The 12,183-nt window shown below is 52.8% G+C and overlaps 4 protein-coding genes across 4 annotated transcripts; 3 read left to right on the top strand and 1 right to left on the bottom strand.

Moving 5' to 3' along the window:
• Nucleotides 1–447: 447 nt before the first annotated feature.
• On the bottom strand, nucleotides 448–1,602 carry Z520_07366 (uncharacterized protein; the record flags this gene model as incomplete). The annotated part of the gene is made up of 2 exons (XM_016777864.1): nucleotides 448–1,391; nucleotides 1,446–1,602. 2 exons carry the CDS (start codon nucleotides 1,600–1,602, stop codon nucleotides 448–450), a joined length of 1,101 nt encoding a protein of 366 aa, XP_016630770.1.
• A 2,664-nt stretch (nucleotides 1,603–4,266) lies between these two features.
• On the top strand, nucleotides 4,267–4,969 carry Z520_07365 (uncharacterized protein; the record flags this gene model as incomplete). The annotated part of the gene is made up of 2 exons (XM_016777863.1): nucleotides 4,267–4,469; nucleotides 4,525–4,969. The coding sequence occupies 2 exons, from the start codon at nucleotides 4,267–4,269 to the stop codon at nucleotides 4,967–4,969; spliced, it is 648 nt and encodes a 215-aa protein (XP_016630769.1).
• Nucleotides 4,970–5,305: 336 nt separating this feature from the next.
• Z520_07364 (peptidyl-prolyl cis-trans isomerase-like 1) lies at nucleotides 5,306–5,851 on the top strand (the record flags this gene model as incomplete). The annotated part of the gene is made up of 2 exons (XM_016777862.1): nucleotides 5,306–5,338; nucleotides 5,396–5,851. The coding sequence occupies 2 exons, from the start codon at nucleotides 5,306–5,308 to the stop codon at nucleotides 5,849–5,851; spliced, it is 489 nt and encodes a 162-aa protein (XP_016630768.1).
• Nucleotides 5,852–8,949: 3,098 nt separating this feature from the next.
• On the top strand, nucleotides 8,950–11,295 carry Z520_07363 (uncharacterized protein; the record flags this gene model as incomplete). Its single annotated transcript, XM_016777861.1, has 1 exon — nucleotides 8,950–11,295. One exon carries the CDS (start codon nucleotides 8,950–8,952, stop codon nucleotides 11,293–11,295), a length of 2,346 nt encoding a protein of 781 aa, XP_016630767.1.
• Nucleotides 11,296–12,183: the final 888 nt, after the last annotated feature.

Below are 12,183 nucleotides of genomic sequence, written 5' to 3'. Positions count from 1 at the left end.
GCTGACTCGAACCGAGCGAAAGCACAACCGGGTGTTCTAGAAGTAGATCTATGCTGGGGACATTTGTTTGGAGTTGGTCTGGGAACTTGAATTCCACTAGTGGAGTTGAGGGTGGGGTGCCGTGTGCTCTGTTTGGCCATCATTCTGGGGGTGCAGCTGGTGACTAGGCCATCAACAGGAGGTGGAAGGAGTAGACTGGTCTAGTCTGGGTGTATTATTGGGTGGCTATCTGGAAAGACTGCTTGGAACCGTACACCTGGGCAATAAGGCATGTGAGAGAGAAAGCTGGAGGTTGACTGCAAGTGCTAACAAGTACGAGGTACTAGTAGGTACCAGGTAGTACTCCGTACATACCAAGGCGCTAGAGGCCCCACGGCGGGCCTCCCACCTTATCGACACATCCATCGGCCGAACCCCGGACCCCCACAGATGGAAGCCGTCTCGCCGTCACTCATCACCAACTTCAGCCATTTGTCCCGCGCCATTGTTGAGCGGGCCGTACAGAGCTGTTGTTGCGATCGACTGTCTGAGATCCTCCATCTGGCCCTGGGTCCTGCTCTTCATGCTCCGAAAGGACATCTCCAAAGGTCCGGCCGCCGCAATGGCCGCTCGGAACGCAGCTGGATTTTCGGTCAAGACCGTGGCAACCACGGCACCACCATAAGTCGCCAGCCTCACCACCCATGCTCCGGCCCGCTGCAGCATTTGCTTCTTCTTAAGCCTTTCCAGATCCTTGAGTAGCTTGGCGATGGCGACTTGGGTCTGCGCCCCCTGGAAGCTAGATTCCATTTTGTCGTTCATTCTGGCGAGCTGATCGGACCACCCGTTTCGGGCGAAAATGGCCTCATACTTCTCCCGAATCACCTGTCCGGCGTCCGTCCTCCCCAAGGTCGCTCTGTCGGTGACCATCTGCTGGCTGAGCCGCGGCACAAAGCTCTTTTCCAGATGCCAATCAATGATCTTCAAGGCCGAAGCTTCAGTGTTGTCGAATCGACACATACGTGCTTGGCAGCCAGCCTGACGCATTTCGGCCCAATAGCTCGGATGTTCTTGCAACTGCCTCTCACGTAGAAGCCCAACCTCAGGATCGACTAACAAGCCCCATTTGTTTGTCACGAGTGTGATGTTTTTGAAATTCTCCTTGCCGGTAAAGCTTTCCAATACCCTGATATTCAAAGTCCCAGCATTGCCCATTCTGGTGCGACCGATATCGTGGAGATAGATGATCCCACCGAATGTCCACCCGGTGCTACATATGGTATTGACGAAATCTGCGATCATCTTCAGTACGTCGTCGTCGCACATCTTGTCGTCATCGAACCCGGGAGTATCGATCAGAAAGACTTCATAGCCGTTGTACACCATCGGATAACCTCTGACTTCCGTAGTCACTGTATGTCATGTTAGCCGTAGTGTCTTCATTTCCGGGGAATAGCCTTCATGACCGGATTCAAGACCCTCCCCTGTCTCAATGGAATTATCGCCAGTCGCTTTTTGGATGAAAGTGCTTTTCCCGGAACCAGTGAGGCCCATGATAAGTAAGTGGACCGTGGGCAGTCCTCGACTATTTGTTTGCTCGGAGGCTATTGGTGAAGAAGCCATAGCTGCCTTCTATGCTGGATCTCTGGAGAAGCTGTGAATCCTTCTCGGAATTTTCCAGGAGCAATTGCGGCTCAGTTTGCGTTTACATTGCCACCTTTCTCACGAAGCCGCACCCGGAATATTTATAACCAGGTAAGATGAAATCATGCGTAGTGTCAAACTATGGACATTCAAAGACTGTCCGGCCGGCTGCGTTCAAGTCAAGTTCCCGTGTGGCCCATTTTGCGTGACCCTGGCCACGCAAGGTTGCCATGAGTCAGTACAACACTCGAGGGACATTTGAGAGGAACAAGATCCCGAATTGGCGCTAGGCCGTGCTGTATAAGGTGCGACAGAACTTGTGACAGGAAAGTGCAAAGCCGAGATCGCTAGGGAATGGGATTGTGGCAAGGTGTGCGCAGCTATCTGCAGGGTCATGGTTGGAACAAACGCCTATCTCAAACATTGCCAATGACGACTCAAATTTGCGCGCGAAAGACTCGAGCTATTCCGCCTACTACTTCGTCTGGCACTCAGTCTATGTGCGCCCATGACTATCGACAGAGTCGAGTGTTAGAGTCTGCTCAATGTGTATCTGTTTCGTTGCCATGGACTTGAGACACGGTTGTCAAGAGGTATTCCAAGGCCTCGGAGAGGCCATACCGCCAGCATAATGCCATGATTCGTGAGGCTGTCAGTTGCCTTCGCTTGGATGCAAGGTCGTTTGGAAATTGGCAAAGGGTTGCCTTGTGATCTCAAGCATCCGAAAGCCTGAGAGCCTCAAATAATGTGCAACCAGACGCGAGAGGCTATGCACCAAAGGCCCGGAGCAAAGGTCTCGCTTCTACGAGCACAGGGTCGAGAACATCCGTCTCCGGACTAGCTCACATTTGCTTTCGGACGTCCCTGCAATTCGTTGCGACTCAAGTCATCACGGCGACTGAGCATGTGCACGAATCAACGAGGTCAACTGGTTGAACACACGAACTAAGACTCTCGAAATCCCCCACTTTTGCGATGAAGATGGGAGTGGAGCCATGTACATGCCGAGGACATTTGTATACGAGGCTCAGCCGTCGTATCTCCTCCATTTTGCCGAAACTGGAACGCAGTGGCTGCCTGTATTCTAAGAAAGGACTGCGGGAAAAGACCCACTCGTCGTGGCTGATGGCCGGATTCAAACGAACAGGCGGTGCGCGGCTCAAGCCACCCACGAGTACGACTGTTTGATCCAGTTTCGTGGGTCTAGAGGCGACCAATGTGTCTGTGGCCGGGCCTTTTGAGTGCTTTGAGGTGGCTTTGGTCCAAAAGCTTAGGGTGCTTGTGCTGCAGGTCGACGTTTTGAGTCGCGAGGCATGTGCTTCAAGGTAGGCGGGCTGTACAGCCTCACGGCCCAAACCCTTCTATTATATGAGGCCTTCTACCTCCAGTCGTGCCCAGCACATTACCCCTCAAGGCCGTACGTCCATAGTCAGATACCACCTGAGCCGTCAAGACACGATAAGGATCTCTCGACATCTACAAGTTCCAGGCTCACAGGCTTGCCGCTGCTCAGAAGATGCTAAGCCGGCTGAGAGCGACCTATAGGAAGATTGTACAGGGGTTGTGGACGGCAACAGCAAACCTGGTGAGTGGAAGGGACTTGTAGGAAGGCCCAAAAAGCCACGGAAGCATTTGCTGACTTTTTGAATGATGCAGCTAGTTGTCCAAGCCGTCTTGCTTGCGATAGCAACCTTCTTTTACGGCTGGAACTTATACATCATCCAAGCGTTCATCTTGCGCCACCCAGCATACCTTCTCGTGGGATGGGCTTTGTTTCTCGGCGTCAACCTCTACCGAGAATTACAAGGCCTTCCCAGAGAGACCATTCCAGACATTCCCGTTAGGCCTCTCTTTCCTTTCGTGTTTGAGGCTTTACCGGCTCCGATAGCACCACCGCTGCCACCGCGTCACATCCCAGCTCCAATTGCCCGGAGAAGAGTGCGCTATGACATATAGCCACAGGGCAGAGACCCTGGCGCAGGATCCCGCGTGTCACCTTACGCGCACACGCTCTCGTTGCAGGAACGCCTCTGTATAGGTTATTCAGGACAGCTTCGCGGTGGAGTTCCCAATACAAGAAATCGGAGCGAGAAAGAGACGTGACATACCGGCTGTGATACTTGAATTGGATATGCAACAGATTGCTGAAATACTTACATGTCCCATGATATCGTAATTCATATGTGCTGATCGTGCTTCACGCTGACCAATGTGTTGGATTATGCTTCCCTTTTTAAGCCGCTATGCAATGCATGAAGTGGCTTATGCCTGTACAAATGAAGGTAAATGAAGGCTTGGTTGATCCCGTTAGAGAAGGCGCTTATTGCCGGAGTACGGAGGTCCTTCGGGATGGTTTAGGAAGCAGAAAGTGAGCCGAGGATGATAAAACAGTAGCTTGGGAATGACGAATGAAGGAGCATGTACCCGGTACCTAGGTTAAGTGGATTATGGATCAGCCGTTTCGGGAGGAGTCGATAGAGTTGATGGCCATCTCCTCATCTTAGTCATATTGCGAACCTCAAAGCATCATGAACCCCCTGGTGAGATCCTGTTCTACGAACAAACCGACCTTCAGCAAGTAGGTGACTCAAGAGAATCGTCTGCCTTATCGAAAAGCAAACTCGCCACGCTCTCCCCGATAATATGGCTCAGGCGACAGAAGTTGTCTTCTTACCCCTCAAGGAGGGGAACGATCCGCAGAAGTTGAAGGCTACGCTTGAAACCATCCTGAAGCACGGCCAACCACAGCGCATCTATGCTGGCGCCCAGGTCGAACACCCGAATGTTCACAATTTCTTCATTGACTGGACCAGCATCGGCCATCATGAAAAGTTCACCGAGTGGGAGTAAGGTCGATCGGAATCAAACACAAATGGCACCTCTACTGACGAATGTTGACAGCGGATACAAGGCCTTTCTGGATGACGCCGTGACCCAGTGCACGACACCCCCGGATCTCTATCATGTCCACTTCGAGCCATTCCCACCATCCAAGGCATTCTCTGAGGTGACCGAGTTCCTCAACATTTACTTCCCTGCCGACTATTCGGCCGAGGACCAAAAGACATTTCACGAAAACATGAAGAAGTTCGGCGGTGTCATCACTAGCAACTGGGAAGGATGCAGGGGAACCGCGGGGGGTTGGGTTGCGGAAGAGCGCGAAGACCCCAAGAGCGGCGAAAAGGCCAGAGTCTATGTTGAACTTATTGGGTGGGAAAGTGTCGATTCGCACATGAAGTTCAGAGAACAGCAGGCCTTTAAGGATAATATTCATCTCCTGAGGGGTGCAAAGGACCTGAAGAATCTGGTCATGGTTCACGTTGCCGCCAAAGAGTTCAAGGGGTGAGTTAACTGGAGGACAATGAGCGCCACAGCTATAGCTACAGCATGTGTCGGTAGTGGTAGATTCTGAGAGAATTGAATGCCGAGTCCTATTAGTAGTGCGGGGTAGAACAAGACGAGGCTTCCCCTGCTCAATGAATGACGCCAAGGCGGAGACCCGATTCAAGAAATCCCGATGATGCACCGAGTGCCATGCACATGCAACTTGAGTTTCTAGAATTTTTTTCTTTATGTTGATGCGCTGCGACCACCAACCCCTTCTTATATATTGAGACCAGATGAGTAGCACGGATATCGACTAGGGCCCGGGCGCGAGTCTTCGACACTAAAGAAGTCCAGTATGGCGACCGATGTGGTCCTCGAGACGACGATGGTAGGACACTCGCCCGCTCAGCAATCTGTTGTATTCTGAGGAACTGACCCATTCCAGGGCGCAATCACTGTTGAGCTCTACAACGATCATGCACCCAGAACCTGCAAGAACTTCTCCACCTTGGCTCAACGCGGATACTACAACAACGTCATCTTCCATCGCATAATCCCCAACTTCATGATCCAAACGGGCGATCCTACAGGGACTGGCCGGGGCGGCTCGAGCATTTATGGAGAAAAGTTCGCCGACGAGATCAGCCCTTCCTTGAAACACACCGGTGCTGGTGTGCTGAGTATGGCCAACAGCGGCAAGGACACAAACGGGAGTCAATTTTTCATCACGCTGGCCCCGACGCCGTGGCTGGACGGGAAACATACAATCTTTGGAAGGGTCAAGAGCGGAATGAAGGTTGTACAGCGGATGGGGCTCGTCAAGACCAACAGTGAAGACAGACCTCTGCAGGAGGTCAAGATCATCAAGGCAAGCGTGGTCGAGGGGACAGAAGCGGGATGATAGTCGACCGAGACTCCTCGCCGCACCACAATTTAATCTGGTGTTACCTGCATTCGATATTCGCGAGGAAATCCACGAGGAAAGTGATTTCAGAAGGAACAACCGGCGCCGCTCCGATTACATAGCTTGCTAACTGCAAAGCAAGCAAGGGACCTGCTCTCCCCTTTCCGCCCAGGGTCCTAGTCCACAGCGACCATTGGAGATGGGGAGCCGTGGAGCTTTCGACAAGCCACCAGCGCTTTGAGACAGACTTGTCCATAACTCTGTTTTGTGGTAGTTTGCACGGCGGATTGAAGATGCCAGGAGCCACGAAATCAATGGCGCCAAGGTGATGGGTTTTGTGGAGATCAGGTGCATATCAAGCTATGCACCTCCCTATCGTGCCCCTGAGTGTAGGGCAAGATCTACGCGGTGGCTTTTGAGAAGCGCTTCACCTCGCACTTGGATTTGTCTCCTATCCAACAGGTGGCTCCTCGATCTCGCGTCTGCAACTTGTATCGTGTCCAGACGCCCAGGTGGTGGGCCACGCGAACGCGGAGAATTGATCAAGTAAGGGGCCTACTCGTATTGGTGGTCAACTACTGCAAAGTCTAATTGGGAATCTGATTCTGTTTTAAGCAACAACTGGGTTGGTTAGAATGGGCGCTTAGAGAAAGCTTTGCAGCTTTTGGCCTCGGATATTGCGGCATGCCAGCCTGGCGCTGAATGTCGATATTTTGGAATACGAAGAACCCTGTTCCGGCTTAGCCCCAGCGTCTACGAGTACTTGTACGTGCTGCAGCCCTTACGCAGTCTGGGATCATGCTGGAGTGCATTGGATTTGGACCCCGGGATCAGATCTCCGGGGTTTTGGATCTTCGGATACTTCATTCGCTTAAGAGCGGCTTTCGGCTTCAGATCAAGTGTGAAGTCTGACGTTTGTTCAATGTATCCCACGCCCAAGGTCAACGTTGGCCTCATCAACCAAGCTGCTTCAGTCACCAGGGTCGCATATTGACACTGTTCATGCCTCTGGCGATATAACGGGCCCTTTTTGGGAGCCTAGCAAGGCTCTTCTGAGGCTGATGGCCCAGCTCGCGGACAAGTCCATTTCGCTGCTACACAGCACATCCGGAGGAACCTCAGGTGGAACTTCCCACATGCTCAGAGACTGTCTTCTGATAGAAGGACGTCTGCGAATTGGCGATTCCAGGAGATGAATGCAACGTGGTACTGTCACCCGTAAGCAGACAGACGGGTTGCGCCACCTCTTGGACTTTATTCCCCCTCTGCTCCGAACTTTCAGGTGCCGGATTATATTCCACAATACGAAGCAGGAGGCCTGAGGGTGGCATGTGAAGACATAGATGCCAACGCGGATTTGTTGGTGAGTATTGATGGCACGGTGAATTAGAAAGCTGTCTCGTATAGTGGTGCAGCTGGAAGAGGGCTGACATTGCCCTGACATCAGGGAGCCTCTCCTTCTCAGCCGAAGAATGCTCGCAAAGTTTCTCGTACCTTTGCATATTGGATGGCTCGATAAGGCCTACCTTGTTGCAACACCATTGCCGCTCTTGCCGCGACCGTTTACGAGTAGGTATGTGGTGGTCATCCCGAAAGTAACCATAAGCGCGATCTCATTTGCCAGCGACAACACGAAAGATCGACAGCTGAGGGGCCGGGGTCCATCTTCCTCAGAAAGTTCGGAAAATATTGTTCGCTGGGCGATGGCATTCCAATTTCTTCCAGCACAACATGGATGTTCACACGAGTAAGGTGCTTTGCGCTTCAGAGAGGAAGAGACCGTCTACGTTCGCAATCGCCCCGTGCCGATATTTCCGTATCACCGCAAGAGCGCCATTGAGAGAGGCGTCGAACGTTTCCTGGAAGTGTGGGTGAGTGGAGAGCCAAATCAGCTAATTGTGGGCAGTGGGCGAGGGCACCCAGAGGGGACTTGGACTCTGAGCTGTGGTTGGTGTCGAGGTCCCGGCAGCACCTCAGGCTAGCTGGGCGATTGGCGGCCTGCAAGCACTTTCCAGGTCGAGCCTCAGCCCGTCACACCTGGGCGGCAACGTTCTGCGGCCCCCCATTCGCTTTGTTGGACATGCCGAGGGATGCCTAGGGCCGCCTGGACCGAGCTTGCAGCCCATCCGGACCACCCATGGCTGATCTTCCCTGCAGCCTGATAGCCTCGAATCTGCGCCAATTCATGCAGCTGTTCCTGGCTTGTCACCTTTTCAATCCAATCATTGCCTCTCCTGCACTGCTTTTCGTCGTGCTTTTCCTTTATCTGCGCCTCCTATTCGCTTGTTCATCTGTGTGACTGCTCCAAAAGAGGGGTCTCGGTCCGCTCCAGACCTCCACTTGGTTTTCCATCGAGTCCATCATGCATCCCACTGCTGGTCTCACCGCACAACCAATGCAAGCTCTCGTCGAAGCGCTGACTCTTCCTCCGTACCGCTGAGATGCACCACCATCCACAAGATGCAAGACTCTCCGCGGCCTCCAGAGATCGATAGCTCTGCTCTTCCGGTGCAACTATTGCTGCTCTCACCTGGTAGCTGCTGCTGTTGTTTCTGTTTCGGGTTGATATCACTGTGAGGAGAGTGAGTAGCGGGGTGCGCAAATCGCTCTCGCACGCGCGTCCGTTCTCATCACCACTCCTTCCCAACTCAGTCCTCACGCTGAATGATGTCTTCTTCCGCATGATCCCAGGGTACTATATCGCTTCTTTCGCCCCCTCCTCACCGTCCCTTCTCTCCCAACGTCCATGAGGCTTTGGGTTCCTCCGTGCTTCCATTCCTTACATTCGCTCCCAGTCGTTCCCTTCTTCTTCTCGAGAGAGCAGGCTTTCTCTTACCAACCATTTGCGCGAAAACTGCACATCTCAGAAGGCGGGTCCACTGAGCGGTCTCAAAATCCATGACCACTCTGTGAAGACGAACAGACATCCAATAGATTCGAAGGTCTGACCGCAGGCCTTTCGGTCCCTCCGCCCACGTACACGGTCATCACTACGAGTGTCTCTTGAAGAGACCGCTTCTCACCGATATTCCCCCTTCCCTTACACTGCTGGACCAGCTGTCAGCTGCAGAAGAGGTTCTTACCGCACAGCGAAGATGCCGTCAGTGCCGTCGGAAGCATTGGCGCAGTTGGCAGGAAGAGGGATTGAGCAGAGCGTGGAGGAATTGGTCAAGAGAGTCAACATCCCAATAAACAGCACAACGCCTCCCGCCCTCGTTGCAGCCATCCAGCATGACCCCTTCAACCAGGCAGGCAAGTACGGACTCATTTTCGTTTACATTGGGATCATCCTCGTGGTGTCCACAACGATCAGGCGGCTATACTACTACTGGGGAGACAAGATTCGCACGGCTCTGTTCAAAGAAGAAGTCATCAATTCTGCCTCGACGATCAGTCCGCTGGGTGTGTCACCGAACCATGGGTATGGCGACTATGAGCTGCCCAGCGCATTAAGTGTCGCCACCGATGGATCGACAAGGCATTTCTTCCCGGCCTCGGGACCGCTGGTGGCCGAGAAAGCACAGCAACAAGCAGCTGTTTCGGCCATTGCACCACTCAACAACACGATCGCCCTATTTCGATGGATCTTCTATAGACCCATCCCGGCCATCAAGCTCGGCAGATGGACATTTACGTTCCCTTCTTTGGGAGTTGTCGTGGTCATGGCCATCTGCCTAGTGTCGTCCTTGCTTTACTGTTTCCTACCCAGTCCACTCTTCTACGCATCCATGTCATATGGATCTCCTCCACTGGCAGTCCGAGCCGGGATGATGTCTGTCTCGCTGCTGCCATGGGTCGTCATGCTAGCCAACAAGGCAAACCCCATAGCTTTCATGACCGGGATCGGGGCGGAACGACTCATTGTGCTTCACCGATGGACAGCTTACCTGTGTGTCATCTTTGCCATCATCCACGCTGTCCCCTACTGGTATCAATCGGTCAACGATCCAGCTGGCTTTGCCACGTTCAAACTCTACTTCAACTCGCAGTATTGGGTCTACACGACAGGCATCGCAGCCATCGCTCCCCTGATCTTCCTCACCCTTCACTCCATTCCCATTCTTCGGCACAAAGCATACGAGCTCTTTGTCTTGCTGCATATTCCGGTAGCATGGGCTTTCATTGGCCTCATGTTCTGGCATTGTCACAACTACTTGACATCATGGGCGTATCTTTACTCGACTGTGGCACTGATGCTTGTATCGCTGCTTACCCGGCTCTTCTTCTTGAACTGGATGAATCCCTTCCGATCATCGTGGCTCATCGGAGAGGAATCGGCTGTCACCATCCTGCCGGAGAATGCTGTCAAGGTCACCATCCCCACCCAGAAGAGGTGGCGTCCGGGTCAGTACGCATACTTGAGGATGCCCGGAATTGCCATGTTGGAGAATCACCCCTTCACCATTGCATCACTATGCAGTGAAGACTTCCCCTCTGAATACGGCGAGCAATACCGAGACATGACCTTGGTCTTTCGGCCATTTTCAGGCTTTACCCGCAAAGTCCTGGAAACTTCGATCAAGAAGGGACCCTACAAAACTTATAGAGCCTTCGTCGAAGGACCCTATGGCGGCATGCAGCGACAAATGGCCTCTTTTGACGAGGTTATCTTCTTTGCCGGCGGAAGCGGTATCACGGCTATCGCCAGCCAGTTGCTCGACCTGATCAAGCGCATGCGTGACGGCAAGGCCACCACCTCCAAAGTGCATGTCGTCTGGGCTATGAAGCGGCCTGACATCATGGAGTGGTTCAAGGAAGAGCTTCGGATATGCCGAGAATGCGCCCCACCGGGCTCGGTGCAGTGCCACTTCTTCATCACGGCTGCAAAACGATATGAGCCCATGCCAGAGATAAAGGAACACCGCCTGAGCGGTATCAGAGACAAGGTTGCTGATGTCCTCGATAAAGCCACGGGAGGATCCAAGCGCAACTCGGCCTTGGTGATGATGGAGCAAGAACCGGACCTCAAGCGCGAGTTCGAAGACACCATCACAGCGCTGCCGCAAGCCTATGTGGCTCCTCCTCGTCACCTCGCGTCACCTGGCAGTGAACAAGCACAACCATACTTTCCACCTCCTCCAGCTGATAAACGGGTGTCAACCATCTCACAAGCGCAGATCGATGCTACACGATCCTTCGACTTTGGCTTCCCTCAAACGCCGACGAAATTCCAAAAGAACCTAATGCGGTTCGCCTTTCTACCTACCAACGTCGCGTCTCATAGACGAGATGGCTGGCGGACCGAGTACGGAAGGCCCGATATTCCGTACATGCTCAAAGGGCTGAGCAAGGAATTTGGACGCAGGACATGTGTATATGTCTGCGGACCACCGGAGATGAGGACAGATGTGGCGAACACGGTGGCGCGGCTGCAGAGTGAGGTGTGGAAAGACTCGGGCAAGGATGAGATATTCTTGCATGCAGAGAATTATGCCATTTAAAACCCAGGTGTTGATTGTTCCTTGCTGGAGAAGGGGTTTTCGGACGACAGCCATGATACTGTTATTAATTTTCGGGGGGCAGGGGCTTGTCAGCATGCCCCATGCATGAAAGAAGCGGAGCATATACCATATACCACATCAGCACGGAATGAGTTATAAGGCCCGGGATCTCACGACGTGAATGAAGGAAGAGAACAAGTTGGGTTCTCTTGACATGTCATGGCGACACTTTCTGATATGGGGCTCTCATGGATTTTGGGTGCTGTTGAGGTTTCCGAGCTGTCCGGCCGGAAGGAGTTACGATACCCTCTTGTTCATCCTGGCAGTCGTTATTTAGCTCATTTGTACAAAATAGAGTCAGAGGCCATCATGAGTTGAATGCATGGCATGAATGAAAGACGAGTCCAATCTCGACTGAAAGGCTATTTCACAGGCAATCATTCGAGTTCGATGAAGGTTCTCGTCCTTGTAAGTCTGTGAGTCCATATGACCCATTCTCAGGAGCTGGAATTGTTGTTATGTGTTGTGGTGCTAGTTGCTGTGATGGTTCAGGGAGCAGGCTGGTACCCAATACACCGGCACAAGTACTGCGTAGTCTGTATGAATGTACTGGAAATATGGATACTCCGTCGAGGGGAGGCGAAGAAGAGGAGGGCCATAGCAACCCACGTTGTTTCCTGTGAGGATTCGGAGATTAGTATATACTACACTGAGTAGGGGACCAGACGCATGCATGCTGAACACCAGGTGGGGTGGTGGTTGACACGGTCGCACAGGCCAGTGTGCAGCCTCGTTGGTATACATTTCCGACGGGGTACGAGGTTCCGAGTCCGTACCTACGAATTGGTCGGCTTCTGTGTGTCTCCACCGCTCCTCTCCAGGAGACTA

This window comes from Fonsecaea multimorphosa, assembly GCF_000836435.1.
Source record: "Fonsecaea multimorphosa CBS 102226 unplaced genomic scaffold supercont1.15, whole genome shotgun sequence".
In the NCBI taxonomy this organism is placed as follows: domain Eukaryota; kingdom Fungi; phylum Ascomycota; class Eurotiomycetes; order Chaetothyriales; family Herpotrichiellaceae; genus Fonsecaea; species Fonsecaea multimorphosa.
Note: the sequence above shows the minus strand (reverse complement) of the source record. Positions and strands in the feature narration are given on the sequence as shown.